This window comes from Clupea harengus, chromosome 6, assembly GCF_900700415.2.
Source record: "Clupea harengus chromosome 6, Ch_v2.0.2, whole genome shotgun sequence".
Taxonomy (NCBI): domain Eukaryota; kingdom Metazoa; phylum Chordata; class Actinopteri; order Clupeiformes; family Clupeidae; genus Clupea; species Clupea harengus.
Window position 1 is genome coordinate 16,904,276 of NC_045157.1, and position 22,766 is coordinate 16,927,041.

A 22,766-nucleotide genomic window follows, 5' to 3' on the forward strand; every position below is an offset into this window, starting at 1 on the left:
AGTAGACTTTAACCCTCACCAGATCAGAGTCTCTCACCCTCCACCCCCCCCCCCCCCCCCCTCTCTCTCTCTCTCTCACACACACACACACACACACACACACACACACACACACACACTCACAAAATGACCTGAAATGACTTTACAGCAAATCGTTCAGAGTAATTACAGGACCTTCCAAGGGTTTCACATCTGTTTCATGGAGAGTAAGCCTCCATTTCCCCAGGGGAAAGATATATGACTGTCTTGCGCTAAAGTGAAAAAGTCAAACATTTCAAAGAAAAAGCACTTCTGTGGTGTACTTTAGCTTGTCCTTGGCCACTCCGTTTCCCAGAAATCACCGGACAGTGCTCCTCAGTGAAACAAGTTTCTACAGAAAACGTAACATGTCTGCAGATGTATTATTTCATGACCAAGCTGCTTTGGGATGGCTCCTCCTTGTGGTGTTTGATTTAATCTGCATAATGCTTCAAACATGACAGAACTTGACAGCTCCATCACCAGCTGCAGCACACTGTAATCCCTCTGAGCCAGGCACTTGTTTAAACACAGTTAAAAAGAAAAAGACAAATAAAAAGAAAAACTGTCCATTAAACCTGCCCACCTATGTCTGCACCTGAACATATTTGCACTGCTTCGAAAAGCCTGCTTCAACCAACCAGAAACCTCCCCTCAGTTAGAACATTTTAAATGATGGTTTGAAAGGGAAAGTGGTGTTTGATTAATTATTAATAACTATGAAAAAATATCCTATGGCTCTATGGGTGACTGGTCCTCCCCATGAAATGATGATCACCTGAGCTCAGAGAAAAGCGGTCATCACTCTCATTTGTTTCTGTCCCCTCCTTTATGGTGATTTATCCGAGGTGTCCTCGCATGGAAAACACTGAGGCATGACAGTGTCAAAGCAGCCCCCTTTTCACCCCGAGCCCAGGAGGCTGGCCGGTGGGAGGGGAGTATGGTAATTCAGAGCAGAGGAAGTGACCGAAGTGTACTGGAATGCGTTGAGATTAGTGGGAGCTGAGCAGGCTGACGGAGACAGCGTTTTGAGTGAGGGGACTTTAAAGTGCTGGTAACGGATGAAAACATGCCCCATTTTACCGTAGTCCCCGTGGAAGACAACGCTCCGTCCACATATGACAGCCTAGAAGGGATTAACTGGGTGGATTACAGGGACACGGGACAGGGCTACCCTGGACATGGAGACACTGTCAGTTCTGATGGTAAGTTTATGACGAGACAAACTTCTGCTCACCACTCTTTCTTCAACTCTTGTATGTGTGAAAAAGGAAAGAAAAACAGCGGGAAAGAGAAACACATCTTGAGTAGTTTTTTGGTTTACTTTCTTTTATGCTAGTAGCAATCTGTAACTCTAATAAAAACTCAGAGCCTACTCCTCTCAGCTGTGTGTTCCACCCTACAGCGGTACGGTAACCATGGCAATTCTCCAACCAGCAGTTGTGGCCTCTCTGACAGTTCACTTTTTTTCCCTGGGCTTCTGAGAGGACTATCAGCTATTCGTGTGTAGACTTTAGGGATTTTGGGGGGCTCAGCAGAGGATTTGAGACCAACCGAGACGAAACTTTCTCGCAAGTCCACTCCAGGGCCTTGTGTATTCCGTTGCGGTGACAAAGGAAAAACAATTGGATAAACAGGGAGAGGTGTGGGGCGGGAGAGGGAGAGAGAAAGAGGGAAGGGTGGGGGGTGCTGGGTTTCTCTGTAATAAGACAGGCCTCGAGTGTTCCCCAGAACACAAAAGATGTGCCACTTTGGCCAGGGTTCCCTTTCTTCCCCCCTCCCCAGAGAGCAGCTGGTGTGGTGAGCTTTCTCTCGGTCCCATTTACCCCTGGGAGCCATTGAAAAAAGGGCTTCATCTAGTTTTTGAACTGAAATGAACTACTGTGCACAGTATGTGGTGAGAGACAGGGTGGAAGGCCCAGACAATATTTTCACTCGCGCTTATTTAGTGAGTGAAATAAGCGTGAGAACAAGCTAGGCACAGAAAGGCAGAGCAGTTGGAGGAGTCGGGAGACGTTGGGCGAGATGAAATGCGAGGAGAGGAGCAGAGTTTTGAGTCTGCTTCTGACTTGAAAATGACGACACACTTTCCAAAAAGGAGGTACCCGTGGAAACCACACAGTTGCCCAGCCCTCCGTTTATTATTGTCTGGGCCTTCCACTCTGTCTCTCCCCACATACTGTGCACAGTAGTTCATTTCAGTTCAAAAACTAGATGAAGAGAGTTACTACCACCTACACAGACACCTCAGCAGCATGATGTCACTGCTGAGTTGAAGAATAGTCTTTTTTTATAAACATTTCCATCTTGCTTTGTGTGTAGAAATTCAAAGTCAATGTAGCCTGAAACACAGAGAGGAGATTTGAAAGAGGAATAGATGAAAAATGTTGATTCATGCCCCCATTTAAAGTGTGTTCTGAATTTTACTTGTCTCGTTTGATTCATACATCTTACTGCAAATCCCCTTTTACTTTGTCCTCATAAGAGGGGATACTGGAGTTCAAGAAATATATGACCCGAAATGCTCCCACACACTCTTCCTCTCATATATATTGTCTTAACAGCAGTCAGTCTGGCAATGACATCAACACCAGAGCTCATCTCAAACTTCGCTGTCTGTTATCCTAATTTAAAGGGTCTGAAAACAGCTGAAAGAGATAGAAAGGGGGTGAGAATTGGAGAGAGAGAGAGAAAGAGAGAAAAAAAAAACAAAGATTGAGACAAGAGAGGGAGTTGTGAGAGAAATAGTGGAACAGAACAAGGAGCTGTGAGAGAAAGAGTGAGACAAGACAGGGAGCAGTGACCTGGTTTGAGCCCCCTCTGCTCTGAGTAGCTGGGGAGTGAGGAGGGAGGCCCGCCAGGGAGGCTGAGTCTGAGGGGGGGTGATTTGGAAGGGGTGGACCTGCAGATCCGAGCCACCGGAGGGGAAGGGAGGGGAGGGGAGATGGGGGAGGCAGAGCAGAGTGAAGACGGCCACAGAGCTAACTTTGTTCCAGCTAGTGAGCTCTGCTCCGTTTCGGCACTGGACTGCACACTGTGACCATTGTGCCTGTGACCAGCACTCCAGCTGAGTGTGAGAGAAAAAGAGAGAGAAAAACTGAGTGGAAGCTGAAGTGGTCCACCCCATAATTCCATTAACGTCACGGCAACAAGGCCACGTCTCTGTACGCCTGAAGGGGTGTGTTTGTGAATGAGCATGTCGCCCATGTTATGCACATCACAATGACGCGACAGACTAACATTCCCTTGTCGTGCGTGAATCTCAGAATGTTGTGTGCTGTTGTGTTTTGCTCTGTGGCCTTGTATGGGCAAGCAGTGTGGCTATCCCTGGTCCTTTTTGGTAGCCCATTTGATAGCATTAGGTGGTGGAAGATAAACAAAGAGAGGTTAAGGAGCCGGATCCAACAGAGACAGGGCTCCAAAAGCCAACTGAGTCTGGGGTGTGTCTGGTCTGGTCAGATGTCCCACCAACAGCTGAGCTACTGCTGTTAACACATACTCAGGAGATGAGGTAACAACAGTGGGGGAAACTGTACAACAATAAGGGTACACATGGTTTAGCCTTCACTGCTCATCGGTGGTTTACATCCGTGGTGGTGTCAACAAGCATGAAAGTGTTATCAAGTATGTTATAAGAGTATAGCTCTAGTCTTCTTAATGTTCCTATGCAATGTGAGACAACACAGACTCCATCTGTATCTGACCTCTAGTCTAAGATAAAAAAACAATCAAATGTACACTAAACAAAAATGAGTCACTGATGCCATTTTGTCATAACTTTTCAAAACAGCTCAAATGGACTCCTGTTTTCAGATCTGCCACTGCACTCAAAACACTAACTCTTAACAACACACACATCCACAGCAGTTGGGAAGCTGTTATATGTTAACCATCCTGAGGGAGGACTTATTTGAAACATATGAAAACAACCCTGTTCTATTTTTGAGCCAAGGGCCAGCAATCATGTCCAACAGAGAATAACTGAGCTCTCCACGTCCTTCTGCTTCAACTACAGTGTGCCTCCTTAAATGGTGTATCAGTCTGTGCTGAAAGACAGCAATAGGCTGCAATTGGTGACTAACCAGTCTGCCGAACTAACTTGCCTTGACTGGTATTGCGAACTGGCACAGGACCAAGAAGCCACGATAAAAGTGTTCTTTCAATACCACATAGCTCAAGCGGGCAGCACATGTTCAGCTGAACTAACTCATTTTAAGAGTACATCATCCACGCCAACACATACAAAGAAACTCAGGGGCAGATTTTCTGTGGATTAACTTGTCTCCCCTGTGAAAAGCAGGCTTGAGAAAAGAACGTGGTAAAAGCAAGTTCTCCTCATCTCAGCAGATCATCACCCCCCCCCCCCCCCTACACTCCATTCATTCCTCATCGTTAGCACACATTAAAGCCCCAACACAAAGGCCAGATGCAGACGCTTAGCATTCCTCCTCTTTATTCCACTACAGTTGCTCTCCTTTCTACTTTTATGACAGCCCTATTATGAATAACGATTGCAGGCGACTGCCTCAGAATTGTTTTTGTATTTTTCTTGCTGAAAAACAAAGGTTGAGATAATGTTAACAGCACGGTTTTTAATAATCTGCCCCTTACTTTTTAAAGGGAATATTATCATCACAAAGCGAACTCCATGGTAATCAGATTAATAGACCTCCCACACTTCACATGAATGTACAGTTAAGGAAGTCATACTGAGCAGATGAGGCTCTCACATGCTCTGACTTCTAGGACAACAACCAGAATGTAATGGCATATCATTTGCATTCATACACGGGCTGTGATTACAGTTGAGAAAGATCAGGACAGTGATTAGAAGCAGTTCCAAATTGTAAGAAAGTGCTACACGTGGTTTTGTGCAACAAGAAGACAACACTGCACTAGTTCCTGTATGCATCACTAGTTCCTGTGTGCATCACTACAGATTAGGCAAATCATTTGCATGTGCTTTTGTAATTATATTCAGTTTCTATTTACCTGATTTACCTAATTCAAGTCATGCTAATCTGTTTGTGCTCTGTTCTAGAACTCAAATGTTTTTACTTTTTGAAGTTCTTCACATCTAAGGTAACAGAAACATGACAGAGTGAGATGAATATCATCGTCCTGTTGAGCCTAACTTAAAGGAGCATCAATACACAAACTGTAGTTAAATATTCCTCAATATATGTCCCTGCCAAATACAACAACCCGTACCCCTCTAAAATACCTAGATTTGCGTTGTTGGTACAATGGCAAATATGCTACACAATGCAACATATATATATTCTGGTATATGGATAAACGTGCTCTTTCCCACCTGTAACTGGGCTGGATGACTGACACAGAGAGCTTCTGCTTTTTTCCTTCTGAGGAGCTGTTAGGCCAGAGAGTGTGAGGAGACTGATGACATGGCGGCGACCCCCTGGGATCTATACATGATGCAAGTCAAAGACAGACCTTATATAAACATTAAGGATCCTTCGCATCTAAAGACAGCTCTGGATCACAACCTTTGAAATACACAGACATATATACTCTCAGACCCACAAAAAGTCACGTGTCTCTCGAAAGAGCTCTTTGATCTGGGACATGAATGAAACGGTCGGGTATGCCACCATAACACAACACTTTGCAAAGGCACAACATGAAGCAAAGCAGCCTAAGCCGTGTGACTTTTGTCTAATGAAGTCCTTAAATGTTCATTAAATGGGAACTTTCACCGATAAGCTTTCATACCTAAGAAGCTAATGGTGTGGTAAATTGTTTTGGAGGGCTAATCGGATTTAGAGCACACATTTCGCAGAGCACAGCCCGGCCTCCCCCTGTGCTATGAGTTATGAACATGGGCATTCACTGTTAAAATGGAACGCATAACTACACACACTGCTCTCTCTCTCTCATTCATAGACACACACACACAGAAATAGACACACAGCTTGCTCTTTCTCTCTCTCTCTCTCTCTCTCTCTCTCTCTCTCTCTCACACACACACACACAGCCAGTTTGTGGAGAAGATCTTACATTAACATCAAGTATCAATGCTTGCACAACAAGTCAACCCCATTTCTACCATGTTACAACTCCTCAGTTTTTCCTTCCAACCATTGTTCCTTAACAACAGCAGAGACCACAAGTCTATTTAGACTAAAAACATGTTTATGTCACATCCTGTCCAAAGGCCAATAAATGACTGGCTCTTCAAGTACCCTGCGAACATTCTATCAAGGGAACACTCAGACTTAAGGAGATTTAAATCCTCACAGTGTAGTTATTCACTGGTAACCAATAACACATGGTGTCACATATGGTTAGAATACAGATAGATACAGAGTAACAACGGCAAACCTGAAAACTTCACACAACCTACTGGCACTTTCAGGAGTTAGAAACAGCCCAACACAGCAACTGCTGCTATAGTTTTTTTTTAAACTGCCAGTCTTGCTTTGTTGCCATTCCTTGGTGTCCTGAACTGTGAGGCATTCTTCTGGAGGCACTGTTGACTTGTTCAGGCTTGCCATAAGCACAGCCCAGCAGGGCATTGGAGTGTGCTTGATATTTTCGTGAAACCTGTAATTCCTTTAATGAGATGTCCAGCATGTGGTCAAGGGGAAACAGCCAGCATTTCTTTAATAAGACAGAAGCCAGCAGAGTTAAAACGAGACTGTAAAACCAAAACCTAATCTGACATTTCCCTTACTGTCCCACAATGTCAATGTCATACACTACAATCCTTCATTCTCTGATTTAAAGACATTCAAGTGGAAAGACCTGAGACTAATATCAACAGTACGTTGATGTATGCCAAAGGAGACACAAACCAAAGGAAGATGCGAACAACACAAATTCCGATAAGGAAAAATACCATTGATAAAACACTAGAGGGCAGTATACACAACCAAGTTGTTATCCATCCGGTGTGTTGACGTAAATTATGGCATAACTTCAACACTTCCATGTTTTCCACTATGTTTTTGCCATAGGAAAGAGAGCCACAAATACCGGCCATTTTTATCAAGAGTTCTATCCTCCTACACATAGAGGTGTTGCTTCCATTAACCTGGCAAAGCTGCCATAGCATTTCAGGAGAAATAGAGTAGAGTAACGATTAATAAGGAGTATTTCCCTTACCTCATGCCCTGTAAATAATTTTTGCTGAAGCTACGTTTTGGTCATGTTTTGACTTGTCTCCACCCTCTCTGACATTACAGAGTTCAAGTGGTTGCTTGATTTGTTCTCTCCCTTATTAGTTTTTGCTTGTCAAACAAACACATGTAATAAATAAAAGTGTATCTGGGAACAGTTATTAACAGTACACTCTACAGATCATCACAGTGTTGCACTGATTATGACATCACAATTAGGTCTCTGGGCCATGCTGTCTCCGAGTAAGCAGTAACTGCAGCAGCAAACATGTGAGCATGTACGTGTGTTCAACCCCCTGAGTGGAAGTTTATCTTAATGCATGTTGTATTGGATGATGGAGATTATTCACACACCACAGCCTCCGCTCTCTGTGTGTGTATCCGGCTCATGCTGTGTGCCTAGTGTGCAGGATCAGTATATCCCCCCTCCTGCCCTGTTAGAGCTGACTGAGTGACAGTGTGTCCTGGATTGTGCCTTGCTTGCTCTGGGACTGCCATGCTCACAGCATACAGCACTGTGTTCCCAGTGTCCATAGAGGAAGCATGCAGACCCAACACACCAGCATCAATGGCAATGCAGTGGTAGGCACAGGTGAGTGAAGCTCCTTCAGACGCATAGCTGGAGAAGGGTGAGTGTGGGGTAACTCACCTTTCACTTTCGCACCTGTCTGGCTGTTTTTCTCACCAGGAGGAATTATTGGAGACTGTGCAGATGCACTAAGCTAAGGGTAGTTGCTATGGCATGATTTTTGGAGAAGGATTCAGCATGAGAAGGATTCAGCATTAGAAACTGGCATGATGGAGTGATGAACCAAAGGTTGAATCGACTCAGGATGTCAGAGCATGGAGCGTACGTAGCGTGTGCATTTGTTTGTTTGTACTGTGCAGCATACTAAAGTGATAGGGAGAAAGAGGAGCAGTGAATAAGGACTTCATGCTTAAACCATTGAGGTTTGTTACTGCTCCTGAGTGAAGCCTTAAGACTTACTATTGCTTAATACTTGCTATTGCTTACTTTATTTTTATTTTTCAAATCAGTGTATTAAATGATCCATACACTTGACCTTGACGTAATATTTAAATTCTCTCTTACAGTGTATGTATCTAAAAGTATACTATGCTACACATACAGCTACTATGCAAAATGAGAGGTATAATGTAATCAATGTGACTGTGGCAACAGTACTGTCTAACATCTACATTGATGAAAGTGTTTAGGAAATTACGATTTTGCTTGGAAGAATGTGAGCAATCAAGCCTGCAAAAACACTAGACTAATTGTTGGTCTGACCCAGGCTGAGATCAGTTCATTTGCTTATATTTGCTCTTGGGCAGAAGCCTTTGTCCGTGGTGTTTCATGTTAATGCTTCAGCAGTCAATAAGAATGCCAGAATAAGAAAACAATTACAGGTCTCAGACTCAGTGACCTGGGAGAAGATCTCCAGTGAGTGTGTGTGTTTTCAGTGAGAAAGATGTACACGGACACAAACGCATAGACATATACACATGCGCACACACACACTTTGCACAACAATCGTACATAGAGAAAGGGAGAGACAGAGAAATTGATTCACTCTGATTGGTTCAGGGTAGCAGAGAGGACCCAAGGCCACATGACAGTTAGTCTCTTCCATGCTACATAGGGACATTCACATGGATGGGAAATCAGCTACAATAACCAAACTCACTTCCTATAAGGAGACAGCTTCAGTGCATTATTCATAATGAACATTACGTCAAGTTTAAGGGCACAGGAAATAATACACAGAAAATAAATAAATAAATAAATTCCAGACAACAACTTGGTTGTTTCTGTGTGAACAAAACAAGGAAAGACAACAGTATTCAGAGGTACTCCTCAGGCTGAGATCGGAAGGAGTGGGGGGAAAAATCAATGGTAGCTGAGTTTCATCCAAGGGCTGGGTTGTCAACAGACCAAGCTACTAAAAACATACTGCATAGCAGAGGACTGTTGAAACTTCACAAAAGCCCATTACACAATTCACCATTTAAACACCACCCAGTTTTCAGACCAGCAGAAGACCACAAGATGGCATGCTAGTAATGCAAACAGCTTGGGGTGACACATTTAATCTAAGGGCCATAATCATATACGGTGGTGGTTGTACAGTCATGGACAAAACTTTAAGACCACCCTTGAGAACATTTTCTTTTCTCTTCCGAATGCAGTGAATGCTTCAGAGATGAAAATAATTGTTTGCGATTGTGTTATCCTAACATCTGCCTATTTCAGAACACTTTCTGTCCATTCATGATGGCATTGTGAACGGTAGTCGTACTGCACTTAAGCTTTTCACTTATGGCTTGTTTATAATATCCTTCCTGGATCGCAATGTTTGCCCTTTGGACTTCCATGAGTGATGCTTTTGTTTTACCCTTTTTCGTGGGTTTTTAAAAAAGGCAAGACACAGCGAAGTGTTTACTGGGTGGTGGTTTCATTTCTGTTGCAATCACTGCGTTCAGAAGAAATAAAGTACATTTTCTCAATTGTGGTCTTTTGTCCATGATTGTAATCCGGTTTTAAAGAGCACTCTGTTGACTAACTCTGTTGTGGACACTCTGTTTCCAAACATAGTATGTAACTTATGCCTGAGAGGACAATACGTCCCTATTAGGCTCTAAAAGCATCCCAGGCCCCCAAAAGGGCAAACTGCACCGACTGTGTGGTGCACCCTGACCAAAAATATGTTGTGCAGCACTGACAACCCAAATCAATACTGTCTCTGACTCTATCTGTTTCTCTGCTCTTTTTTAGGTCATGGAAATCATAAAGAGGACAGCCCCTTTCTCAACAGCAATGATTCCCCATCGAAGAAGACTGATTTCTATGACAGGAACCTGGCTTTGTTTGAGGTGAGCGCCTTTTCGCAGGGGCCACTCTACTCTGTATTTCCTGAGGCAATAACCATTTCTGGTAAATTCTTACCACTTTGTGTCAAACACTACGGCCTTATCACGGAGTATTCATTTACTGGCAGAGCAATGGCCTGGAAGTAGTGGATGTGACGACTCTTGTGAATAGCCCTAACTGTTCGTTCAGTCTGTACCTGCACTGCTAAAAACATTACCTTTTCCGCCCTGCAGGAGGAGCTGGACATCAGGCCCAAGGTGTCCTCTCTCCTCAGCCGACTGGTCAACTACACCCCCGTCACCCAGGGGGCCAAAGAGCACGAGGAGGCTGAAAACGCAGACGCATCTACAAGAAATATCCCAAAGGTTAAGGTCACAGACAAAACACAGTCACAAGCAGAAGCTTGCTCCTCATGCAGTTTCACAGACAACATCAAAATAGTAAAAATCTCATGCTGAGATTTGAGACTGTACTTCTGTGAATATCAGGCAAAGAGAAAGAGTTGACAGCACACATGTGGTATCCATAAATACACTCAAAATAGAGTATACTGAATTATATTATGAAAGGCAAAGGTGTAACTAATGTGTAAATAGTACACATATTGTATCAACAAATAGGCAACAAATATTAAGGATCTGTAATACTAACAGGAATGACAGAATGAGGGCTCTTTCAAAAAAGATTCAATAGGCAAGCATACTTGGTGTACATGAGGATGGTGACTAATAGTGGTGGACCAAAGCATGGTGATTGAGATGGGTGCTTCTACAATAAATTAACTTTTCAGGTTCTCTTACATGATCAGTGATCGTGTCCTACATTTGCAAGTGACCATGTCAATGCTACCTCTTATTGGATACTTATTGGGGTCAGCTCTACTGAATGACCCAGATGCCACTGATCAATGATTCTGATCGATGCCCTACACTCATGGAGCCATCTGTGATCCAAGCTTCTAACTCACTGTTCTTTTCCGTTGTATTTACGATGATAATTTGAAACAAAAAACACTGTGTAGATGAAAACATTTGCAGATCTCCTTGGTAAATGAAGACAGTTGGGTTACACTGTGTGAATATGCCCCTCATCTATCTTCCCTAAAATTTTACAATGTTTCCAATTCTGACACTAAATCATATTACACTATTCTAATATTTATGCTCTACAGTGACTCTGTGCATTTGCATGGTGACATGGCTGTGTTTTATTCCTCTCTGTAGTCACCAAATATGGGCACTTTGATGGGTGTCTACTTGCCCTGTCTACAAAACATCTTTGGAGTCATCCTCTTCCTCCGTCTCACCTGGATCGTGGGCATGGCTGGAGTCGTACAGTCTTTCATCATAGTTGTCATGTGCTGTGCATGTGTAAGTTTACACATTTTCTTTTCTTTTTGGTCAAACCAATTTCAACTAGGTGACACATCCTCGTTTAAAAAGTCCTGAAACATGTTTCAAAACTGTAATGGTAAGATGCCTTGTGGTGCTAGGATTTCTCCAAAAACATAAAACCCCGTGTTCATGAGTTTCACTGTCTACTCACTCACTGAGTATTTTGGAATCAAACTGGCTGCGGAACTGCCGTTCTAGAGGAAAGGCCTCAGGCAGGGCATCAGTGAAATTACAGACCTACTGTATAAATAACGAATTCTTATGTTTGGCTGTTTCGTGTCGCGTGTGGCCACACACTTGATACCAAAAGGAAATCGTTCAACAAAGTTGCAATTAGCTAAGAGATTACAACATTAGGAAGCTCTTGCCGGTCATAACATGAGCTGCAGTAGAGCACTGAGAAATAAACAACTTCCCTGCTTACACTACATGAGACCTCAATCCCATTTTAACCAGTAAAGGTTACTTAGACCTACTATATTTTACCAAATGATAAAAATAAGGTGTTTCGTCAAATATTCACCTGACCCTTTTAGAGATACTAGGCTAAAGGATTGCGATTGAACTAACCCTAACCTGGACAATAGGGTAGCTGAAAGGCCTGGGGCAAAACGTCATTATAATATTTATTTACATTCTATAATTATAAACGGAACAGTGTGATTTACGTTGTGTACCGGTATATTCCATGCCTACTAGGCCTATATTGTATTTTGTTTTTCATGTTTGTTTTTGTCATCCTACAGACAATGCTTACTGCCATATCTATGAGCGCAATTGCCACGAATGGAGTTGTGCCAGGTAGGCCTAATATTTAAAACTCCCTTTGATGTTTCAGCCATTTTGATAGAATCTATCAGTTCCGTTGACTACGGAATGGAGTCTGGAGTAGCTTGAGCTGTCTTTCATCCATCTCGCCTACCTGTTACTCTTGTGTTCTTGCAGCTGGTGGGGCATATTTTATGATTTCTCGCTCCCTGGGCCCGGAGTTTGGAGGTGCAGTCGGACTGTGCTTTTACCTTGGGACAACATTTGCAGCGGCCATGTACATATTAGGTGCAGTTGAAATATTTCTGGTGAGTCAATAGTCTTGTTTTTACTGCAGGTGTTCGTTACTTTTTTTGTTTGCCTACATGTTTCATGTGTATTTTCATTGTGTTTTTCTCATCCATAGAAATACCTGGTTCCGCAGTCTGAAATATTTCACTCCACCGATATTCATGGCGCAGATGGGGCCATGTTGAACAACATGCGTGTCTATGGCACTATATGCCTCAGTATGATGGCTCTTGTTGTGTTTGTGGGGGTTAAGTACGTCAACAAGCTTGCCTCCCTCTTTCTCGCGTGCGTCATGATCTCCATTGTTTCAATCTATGCCGGAGCTGTGATGTCCAGCTTCCATCCACCAGACTTTTCGTAAGTAAGACAGAGAATACAAGACATCACATAAACTGTTAATTATCACTACATTTAGGTGTTAGTTATGTTCATTATGACTTTTTTAAACAGTTGACACACATCACCCTCAACAAGAATAGTTTGGACAACTTCTTCTATTGTAATAGGGGGAAATCTCATTTAAGGTCATCTGAACCATTACAAGTACAGGCAGCAGGGAGAACACACCAAGTCAATGTTTCAGTAGTGCAGGACTACCACATGTATGCTCTTTCAGGCAAATACAGTAGAGATGCATATACCTTGTGTATATCACATACACTGTTTGAGACAGCGGCCATTGTTTCTTCTGTTTACTCTATGTGGAAACACTTCATATGCAGGATTTGTATGCTGGGAAACCGGACACTGGTGAGGGACCTCTTTGACACATGTGGGAAGACTGTTGTGGAAGGCAACACCACCGTGCCAAGCCAACTGTGGAAGAGGTTTTGTGGCTCAGGAAACGCCACCAGCCTCCACTGTGACGATGAGTACTTCAACCAGAACAATGTCACTGAAATCCAAGGGATCCCTGGCTTGTCCAGTGGGGTCATTAGAGGTAAGAATCAGACTGTAGTGTCAGTATGCTCAATTTGGGATATATTGCATTAACTTAAATGTGGTATGTTTGGGGTAGTGGTTAAAGGCAATATCTAAGATTTCTTTTTTTTTTTTTCAGTGAGAAATGTGCTGTAATTTAGTGCAATGCCATATAGCCTAGATTTTTAAAACGTGATATAGACTCGTGCTCTTTACCTCTGCTATATAGTATCGAATAAACTGTGCTAATGGAATTGTTCCAATATCTGTTTGGTATTTTTGCTCCGCTTTGCAATAGACAACATGTGGGGTAACTACCTTGATAAGGGACAGATCCTGGAGAAAACCAATCTGGCCTCAGTGGATGTGCCTGGGTCCATAGAGAACTTTGGCCTGTACGTGTCTGCTGATATTGCCACTTCCTTCACCCTCCTAGTGGGTATATTCTTCCCATCATCCACTGGTAAAAAACTTTTCATAATTACCTATTCCTGTCAGTCTGCACACATATATTTGTAATCCATCTGTTTAAGGTCAAGTTAAGTCCTTTTTACACATAATTTGGATATTATTGTGGAACTGTAGTGGTAACGTTATTTTGACGAGTGATTTAGGGAATAATTTATCTTGCTCCAGGTATCATGGCAGGCTCCAACAGATCTGGAGATCTCAAAGATGCACAGCGGTCTATACCAGTGGGAACCATTATGGCAATAATAACCACCTCCCTCGTCTGTATCCTTCAATGAGTCCATAAAGTTCTGGCTGTACATAACAGCTGTACACTTTGGTATTATACTGATTAGTAAATTCCATCAGATTTATTCTGTACAGGATTTCTTTATTTCTGAAGCATGATAAACAAAGTTAATAAACAAAGTTAATTTGTCTCATGTGTCAATCTGATGTTGAAATATCTATTTAAAACATTATCCTTAACTGTTGCTACCACATATATGAGTTCAGTGGTCCTGTTTGGGGCATGCACAGAGGGTGCAGTCCTGAGAGACAAGTAAGGGAACAGTGTGTGATACTGTCAACACAGTGACCTACATCATTAGTTCCAATTAATAACAATGTGCACAATACTAAATAGTATAGTAATAGTAATACTACATATTTATTTATTTTACTTAGTGTGGTTGTACACGTTCATGATAGAGTTGAACTGTATCCTGCAGGTTTGGGGACGCTGTCAGTAAAAACCTGGTGGTGGGAACCCTCTCCTGGCCATCGCCCTGGGTCATTGTGGTCGGGTCCTTCTTCTCCACTGTGGGAGCAGGGCTGCAGTCCCTGACTGGGGCCCCACGACTGCTGCAGGCCATTGCAAAGGACAACATCATCCCTTTTCTCAGGGTAGGGTTCCAACATGCTACAGTAATGCTCAGCAAGTGTAACTTCATCTAGCGTCTAACTGAGTCTTGCCATGATAGAAAGGTCCTGGCTTGTCAGTAATAAACACTCTGCGTGGGACGGGATTTTGAACAAAACCTGTATTGCTGTACTCCCACATCAGAAAAGCGTGGTTGTTTATGTAAAGATATGTATATATATTTGCATTTTCACATGCAAAGTTTGGCCTGGTATTGACTCAGTGGGATCGCTCAACACGCTTTGTGGTTTCGTTTTTTTTTCCTCTCAGGTCTTTGGGCACGGCAAGGCCAATGGGGAACCAACGTGGGCACTGCTGTTGACCGCCATCATCGCTGAACTGGGTATTCTCATCGCCTCGTTGGACATGGTGGCACCCATTCTCTCAATGTGAGAACACAGTCAAGTTCATACACATGTGAATAGTTAAAGCTCATTACTTCATGACATAGTTGTGTAAGAGTTTTGCTTAAGGCAGTTACCTGGAATGGAAAACTGTTGGATAGCACACGCTATTCAGAGCTGCAGTGTGACAAGATATTGGAATGCTGAACCCAGAATCAACATAAAACTGAGTTTAACCATACAGATGCACGGATGTACCGTAAATGTTTGACTTTACCCAATAGGTTCTTCCTGATGTGTTACCTGTTTGTGAACTTAGCCTGTGCAGTGCAAACACTACTCCGAACTCCAAACTGGAGACCCAGGTTCAAATATTACCACTGGTGAGTTGTAAAAATAGCCCCTGTTGTTACACTACCTCTGACAGGCGTGTCCTATTTGTATTATGGTAATTTGTGGCCTACCATTACTGATTTATCTTGTCTTCAATTCCACGGAAAACTGTTACTGACAATGGCATTTATAAAATTCCTACTGACTGTTTATCAATTAACGATTTCTTAGAAACAGGTCAGACTTGCTCCAGATAAACATTATGACCTATTCAGCTAAGACATTCACCATACAAGACAACTCTATTATCTGAAGAGTAATGCAGTATCGTTTTAACCCTGGAATGGTTTTGCTTTAGGGCTCTCTCTTTCCTGGGAATGAGCATGTGTGTGGCTCTGATGTTCATCTCTTCCTGGTACTACGCCATTGTGGCTATGGGGATTGCTGGAATGATATACAAGTACATTGAGTACCAAGGGTAAGTTGAGCCTGTAATCTTTGTTTAAACAAAATGTGAAATGTGGTTTAAAGGAATGAGTTCAATAACAAACAACGTTAAATCTCTCTCTCTCTCTTCCTCTCTTAGAGCTGAGAAGGAGTGGGGGGATGGAATTAGAGGATTGTCTTTGAGTGCTGCTCGCTATGCCCTCCTACGTCTTGAGGCAGGACCCCCTCATACCAAAAACTGGAGGTTGGTGCCCTCTGGACTCTCATAAACACAACTGGAACATAAATATAAGAAATATTTCCAATTTAAGATATTTTGTAATATTCATCCCTCAGGCCTCAGCTGCTGGTGCTCTTGAAGTTAGATGAGGACCTGCATGTGAAGTATCCCAGACTGCTCACCTTTGCCTCTCAGCTGAAGGCAGGAAAGGGTTTGACTATCGTAGGGTCTGTCATTCAGGGCAACTTCCTCGACAGCTATGGTGAAACCCAAGCATCTGAACAGGTACAACTACTGGAAATCATACTCCTGGTCTCAGAACCATAGTAGTATACTACAGGATATACAGTACACACTACAGTATATACTACAAATTGAAATTGTAAATTTCACACAACTTGTTTTTCTTCCCCAGGCAATCAAAAACATGATGGAGATCGAGAAGGTGAAAGGTTTCTGTCAGGTGGTGGTGACCTCAAAGGTACGAGAGGGCATTGCCCACCTCATCCAGTCATGTGGTCTGGGTGGGATGAAGCACAATACCGTGGTGATGGGCTGGCCATACGGCTGGAGACAGAGTGAAGACCCACGGGCCTGGAAGACATTTATCAGTGAGTAGGGCGGACAAATGATTAGTGATGATGATGATAACAAAGAAGATGACATGTATGTGCTATAGTACCTAAAGAGCTGAAATAAACAACAATAACAATAACAACAATAAAATCTATGATGAAAGAAAACATGCCATTTCTATTCCTGAGGGGTCTTTTTAATCAACATATTTGTGTGTGTGTGTGTGTGTGTGTGTGTGTGTGTGTGTGTGTGTGTGTGTGTGTGCATGATGCAAAGGAGATGCTCCGTATGTCATCGTTTGTGGTTTGGTCGACTGCCGATGTGAAAAGTTCGGCTTCCTGTCATTGCAGATACTGTCAGAAGCACAACAGCGGCTCACCTTGCTCTCATGGTGCCAAAGAATGTGTCTTTCTACCCCAGCAATCACGAACGCTTCACTGACGGCCATATTGATGTCTGGTGGATAGTTCATGACGGTGGAATGCTCATGTTACTTCCCTTCCTCCTAAAACAACACAAGGTGAGAGGGCATCATCGTCTTACAATCACTGTTTATGGTAAAGCATGTGAGTGTACGGAAGTGACAATATGTAAGATTTGTACCATTATTAACCATTTATTGTAATTGTATACTTACAATAAAACAATTTTTTTTTTTAATTATCATAGTGACCTTGACAATCGAGGAATCTCTAAACAGACAAAAAAACTGACTGAGCCAATAATAACATCTTTCATTCACTCTCACTCACTCTTAAGGTTTGGCGGAAATGTAAAATGCGCATTTTCACGGTGGCCCAGATGGACGACAACAGCATTCAGATGAAGAAAGACCTTGCCACCTTCCTCTATCAGCTGAGGATAGAGGCTGAAGTGGAGGTGGTGGAGATGGTATGCTCTGATTCCATGCAGCTCAACAACTGGAGGCCAGCCTACTAACGGTCATGTTTTCATTAAAGTCCATAATGTGAATTGAAATCAAGTATTAATTATCTTGTGATAATCACTTGTGCCCCCAGCATGACAGCGACATTTCTGCGTACACGTACGAGCGGACTCTGATGATGGAGCAGAGGTCTCAGATGTTGAGGCAAATGAGGCTATCCAATACAGAAAGAGACAGAGAGGTATGGCTGTCATGGACACACTAATTATATTATTGGCTTTTCAAGTTTAAACTTTTCAGTTTGAAACTGAGTATGAGGGTTCCCATCTGTAGCAAAAAATTTGCCACAGTTACTGTGTAAATGTTGTAAGTCAGGTGGAAAATAACCGCATGTCTGTGAAACATCCACCCAGGCACAGTTGGTGAAAGACCGGCATTCCATAATCCGCATGGGCAGCCTGTACTCGGACGAGGAAGAAGACGTGCCGGAGCCCTTGTCTGAGAAGATTCAGATGACCTGGACCGTGGAGAAGTGTGAGGCCGAGAAGAGGAACAGGACAAACGCTCCAGAGAACTTCAGAGAGCTCATCAGTATCAAACCGTATGTACAGTGAGCCATAAATTCAACCAGACTGCCGTTTTCAGATGCGTCTGTTTTAACCATGTTGCTCTAATGCTCTCTCACATGCTCTCGTCTTTGCTGTTGTGCAAACAGAGAGTGGGTCGGTCTGTAAGTCAGCTGCTAACACGTTGCTGCTTGTATACAGGCGCTAGCTGAAATTAATACTGAAAGTGGATCCGTTGCTTTCGTGTTGACATGAGTTTGTTTGCTTTCAGGGATCAGTCTAATGTGCGTCGGATGCACACAGCTGTTAAGCTCAACGAGGTCATCGTCAACAGATCCCATGATGCGAGGCTAGTGTTGCTCAACATGCCAGGTCCTCCCCGCAACACAGACGGGGATGAAAACTGTATCCTTTATTCTCAGTGGAGAACTGTATGCATGACAGGCACCAAATGGCTCCTATGATAAGAGACTTCCTGTTTTGAGTGCCTGAATGTCTGTGTGTGTGTGTGTGTCCTTAACTGCTCCTCAGACATGGAGTTCCTGGAAGTCCTGACAGAGGGTCTTGAAAGGGTTCTGTTGGTGAGAGGTGGCGGTCGAGAGGTCATCACTATCTACTCATGACCCGACCCCTAGAAGCAGCCAGGGTTACCTTCACAACATTTTACAGCAGAACCCTAAGAGGTCCACACCAACAGTCAGACACAATAATAAAGACGTTGACTGGTTAGGTTTGGCTAAGGTTCTGTGTAGCATACCACACAGAAAGAAAAGTGTAAAGTGAGCGTGGCGGTGAGACGGAATGTATTTCCCTAAACAAGGATGCGTATCTATGCAAAATTGTCCAGCAGCATTGTTTTGACGCAGATGGCAGTGCCATGAACTATATGTACTTTCATGTCCCACCACTGACCAGTCATTTGAATCATTCACTGGGGAGTCATTTCTATACTGACAAGGACCAAACACTGTGCATGGAGCTCTAAGGTAGTAAAAGCTGCTGACTAAGATTCTTAGTCATATCTCTGACAACAAATTAGCAATTCTCTGATATGACTGTGGCCCTATAGCATACACATGTACAGTACATTTCTCTTTCGGTTTCATTACATTTATGTAAAGGCTCACGTCAGCTAATATTCCTCTAGGTTTCAAGTGTTGAGCATCTTACACTGCCTTTGCAAACAAAAGTGCCAAACGTTGGTTTGTATTTGAGAAGTTGAGAAAGATAATTTATTTTCGTATTTATTTTGTTTTATAACACCCCCATTGGGATCAAGTATTAGTTTGTAGATAGTACATTAAAGTGGGGTTTGCATTGCTGATGGACATTGGAAATTTGTAATGGAGCATTTTAAAGAGCAAGTAATTTATGACTTTTGTACATTCTATTTGCTTTGTATTGCAGAATGGCAGCTTTTCAGGTTGTAAATGTGTACTGATAATCCTATGAGAGAGTTTGTAAATTCATGCACAGTACTCAATATGACCAGCGCCAGAGTATTATCAGAATAAATAATATTATTTATAAAAGTATTTTGCTTGTAGAAACAAGAACATTATTCAGCAGAAATCTGATAAATAAATAATAAACACTGAATAAAGACCAAAAAAGAAAAAGAAAACACTACCTTTTTGCTTTATGCTTGCCTAAACTGCAGCAGTAACGATTATGTGATACATTACAGAAATGAATTCATACAATACACTGACTAATGCACTTATTTTATTTCACAATGTAAAATAATCTTGCATTATATCAAATACTTGAATGATAAAATGGAAATCTCCCAGGACATGAAAACAATTCAGTAATAAGAAAAACAGATGCAAAACAACAGGTGATTTTTTTACAGAACTTTTCTGTATTCTGACTTTTCCAAAGAGTACATTCTGGTTAGTATTCCGCTTGATTAGCGCACCAAAAAAAGATGTGATCCATCATTACAGTGAATGATTTTATCTTTCCTGTCAAAATTACAAATAACTAAAAGATTTTCCATAACAAGCCCTGTGCTAATTATTTTATGTTGTGATTAATTTGAAACATTTTGGGCATGTGATGAAACAACATTGCCTTTGTTTTTTTTCCTTTTTTGTTTTGTTTGTTTATTCGAGCAAAATGGATAGAACAGAATAGAAAAAAACCAGATAGCATATGTGCATAAACTGCTATCTTACAATGTATAGAAACTAAACACAGTATTATACTGTTATATTGTTGATGTTAAGTCAAAAACTCAGTGTAAAATATGAATGAATAATGATGTAAGTTTCAAAGTTGGTGTCTGGTATTCGGATGACAACCGTTTCCTTGTTAATATTTTCTATTTTTGGCTACACTTTTTTCAGTCACTTTACTCAGATCCTGATACAGTCTATATCCTCGCTGTTCTGCTATACACAGCCACATAAGATATCTTGCAAATTGGAAATGATTAGAGTAAACAAAGTCCATCAGACGGAGGCTATATGCAAATAAGTGCTACATCTGACCTGCTAGCTATCAGTATAACACCTCTACTGAAGTAGCAGACAGAACAGGAGTGTCATCCACATGACAGCTCCATCAGACAGGAAAATGCTCTTGTTCTTGAGCATGAACGCCCTGACGGAGTTCTGGTTTGGCTTGGGAGGCCTCAGTACCAGACGGCACGGGTTTTCAACCTCCTTTAATGGGATCTCTGCCTCGCTGGGAGAGGTGCCTTCCAACACGTCTCGGACCTGAGAAAGTGAACCCATAGAAGAATGACCCAACCACAAACTTGTTTTGAATTGTTTGTCACAAAAAAATCCTGATATCATATGACATATTTTCTTATGCGGACACGCACATGTTTACAAACATTTGATTGTGATGTGAGAGCAAATGCAAATATTGCATTCGTCACCACGAAAGAAACTAGCATCACCAAATTAAATTAAAACTTGTTTATAAATACATATGAATGTGAAATAATTAAGTAAGTAAATTAGGCAAAATAATCAAAAAAATAATAAGGCTTATGGATTGGTGTTTGATATGAATCGATATTGGATCAATCAGGTGGTACTAGTGACAGATAGGCATCAAAGACCATTATAAGCTGCTTCAGTACACTTAATGGGATTTCTCGTGGTGTATTCATGAGCCCACTCACTCGCTCTACGTCCTCAAACACCCGGATGAAGTTGAGTCTGAGCACTCCTGCCAACTCTGCCTCTGTCCAGTTCCTCTGCAGAAGCTCCTGGATCAGGGCTGGATATTTGGACACATCCTCTAAGCCCTCTGGGAAGCTACAAATCAGCGATTCCTGCATTACCATAAAAGCTCTGACGGAACTGAGGTACTGGACAGCACGCATGCTAGTCCCTCACTACAGCCGGAAGGTAAACAGTAATCAGTCTGCCACATTGAGGAAGTATCAGATCTGGGAAAGTTCATACTTACTAAGAGGCTCCATCAAAGTCCCCTCCGATCCCAATGGTTTCAGCCCCAACCTGACTCTTAATATGGTCAAAATGGTCTGAAAGAAGCAAATGTTAAAGTAATGTATTCTTAACTTGTTCGAGGGGTAGCATATAGTACAATAGTGGACATGAATGACTTCTCACCAGCAACAACTGAGATGTTTGCTTCGCGACCACAGCCTACAAACTCGTTGTACAAAGTGACCATAATAAGCCCCTTATTCCTTTTCTTAAAAGACAACAACACAGGAATGTCAAGCTTCCAAACCACAAGTATGAGACAGAGAAAGTAATGACACACTGTGGGAATTTTTTGCCAGCGTCAGTGCGTTGTGTGTTGAGGCTGACCAGCGCGTGTAGCAGATTGTCTGGAACGTTGCGGTCGTGGTTGCACAAGGTGTAGGCCGAGGAGTGGCTGAAGATGACGGGAGCCTTGGAGACGTTCAGCACTGCCCATGCAGTGGCCCAGGAGGAGTGTGAGAGGTCAACCATCATTCCTAGTCTGTTCATCTCATCCACCACAGCCTAAAGAAATGGACTGCACTGTCACTTTACTCATCGGCATTGCACAGAATTACACATTAACATCTCAGTGTGTGTGTGTGTGTGTGTGTGTGTGGGGATGCAAATATTAGTTTAAATGTTCCTAATTCTGAGATCAAAACGGGCCACATATCTCCTTCCTATTATTTACCAGACAGAGACCTTCAACCTTGACACTGTGTAGATTGGATCTAAGGCTCATGTTATTTGGATACTGCTTTGCATCTCAAACAGATGAAATCTGATGCATTGTAGAGATAATCTGTCAAGGCCTGTATCTTGTTGCTTGTGAAGGCCTAAAGGATTTCACCTGTTGTTTGGAACATAATGTTCTCTTCTTAATCCCTGTTATTCTTGTAGTACAGGTCATACCATGGCAGCCCACACACTTAAACTGTGCAGATTTACAAAACTATTTGATTTGAAAACAGAAATTTTACATTTACCTTTAATGAGCTATATATCCATTATGAATAATCATTTATCAGTTTAATTGATGCTTTATCCTCAAAATTCCTACCTTTCCAAATTCTGATAAACCGCTATTCTCCTTTTTATAAGCTGTATAAAGTTTTGATGACGATTCAGCCCTTAAAGGAAAAACAGCATATGTTATTGAGAGAGGGA

The 22,766-nt window shown here is 42.2% G+C and overlaps 2 protein-coding genes across 3 annotated transcripts; one reads left to right on the plus strand and one right to left on the minus strand.

Annotated features, from left to right (window-relative positions):
- The first annotated feature begins 983 nt into the window (after positions 1 to 983).
- slc12a4 (solute carrier family 12 member 4) lies at positions 984 to 19,682 on the plus strand. Of its 2 annotated transcripts, none has more exons than XM_031569205.2 (24): positions 984 to 1,223; positions 9,934 to 10,031; positions 10,263 to 10,394; positions 11,253 to 11,399; positions 12,170 to 12,224; positions 12,369 to 12,499; positions 12,598 to 12,839; positions 13,205 to 13,422; positions 13,702 to 13,866; positions 14,040 to 14,138; positions 14,358 to 14,415; positions 14,585 to 14,759; positions 15,046 to 15,164; positions 15,404 to 15,502; positions 15,811 to 15,930; positions 16,039 to 16,143; positions 16,236 to 16,404; positions 16,535 to 16,730; positions 17,046 to 17,215; positions 17,455 to 17,586; positions 17,715 to 17,822; positions 17,995 to 18,182; positions 18,419 to 18,552; positions 18,679 to 19,682. In XM_031569205.2, the coding sequence occupies exons 1-24, from the start codon at positions 1,088 to 1,090 to the stop codon at positions 18,768 to 18,770; spliced, it is 3,288 nt and encodes a 1,095-aa protein (XP_031425065.1). In that variant the 5' UTR covers positions 984 to 1,087; the 3' UTR covers positions 18,771 to 19,682. The 2 variants fall into 2 exon arrangements, with proteins under 2 accessions (XP_031425065.1, XP_031425066.1); XM_031569206.2 differs by lacking the exon at positions 984 to 1,223 and adding an exon at positions 7,575 to 7,749.
- A 172-nt stretch (positions 19,683 to 19,854) lies between these two features.
- On the minus strand, positions 19,855 to 22,760 carry dpep2 (dipeptidase 2). Its single transcript, XM_031568614.2, has 6 exons — positions 22,660 to 22,760; positions 21,945 to 22,121; positions 21,741 to 21,825; positions 21,577 to 21,652; positions 21,287 to 21,422; positions 19,855 to 20,870 (listed from the first exon to the last, which is right to left on the minus strand). The coding sequence occupies exons 2-6, from the start codon at positions 22,104 to 22,106 to the stop codon at positions 20,667 to 20,669; spliced, it is 663 nt and encodes a 220-aa protein (XP_031424474.2). The 5' UTR covers positions 22,107 to 22,121; positions 22,660 to 22,760; the 3' UTR covers positions 19,855 to 20,666.
- Between the last annotated feature and the right edge of the window lie 6 nt (positions 22,761 to 22,766).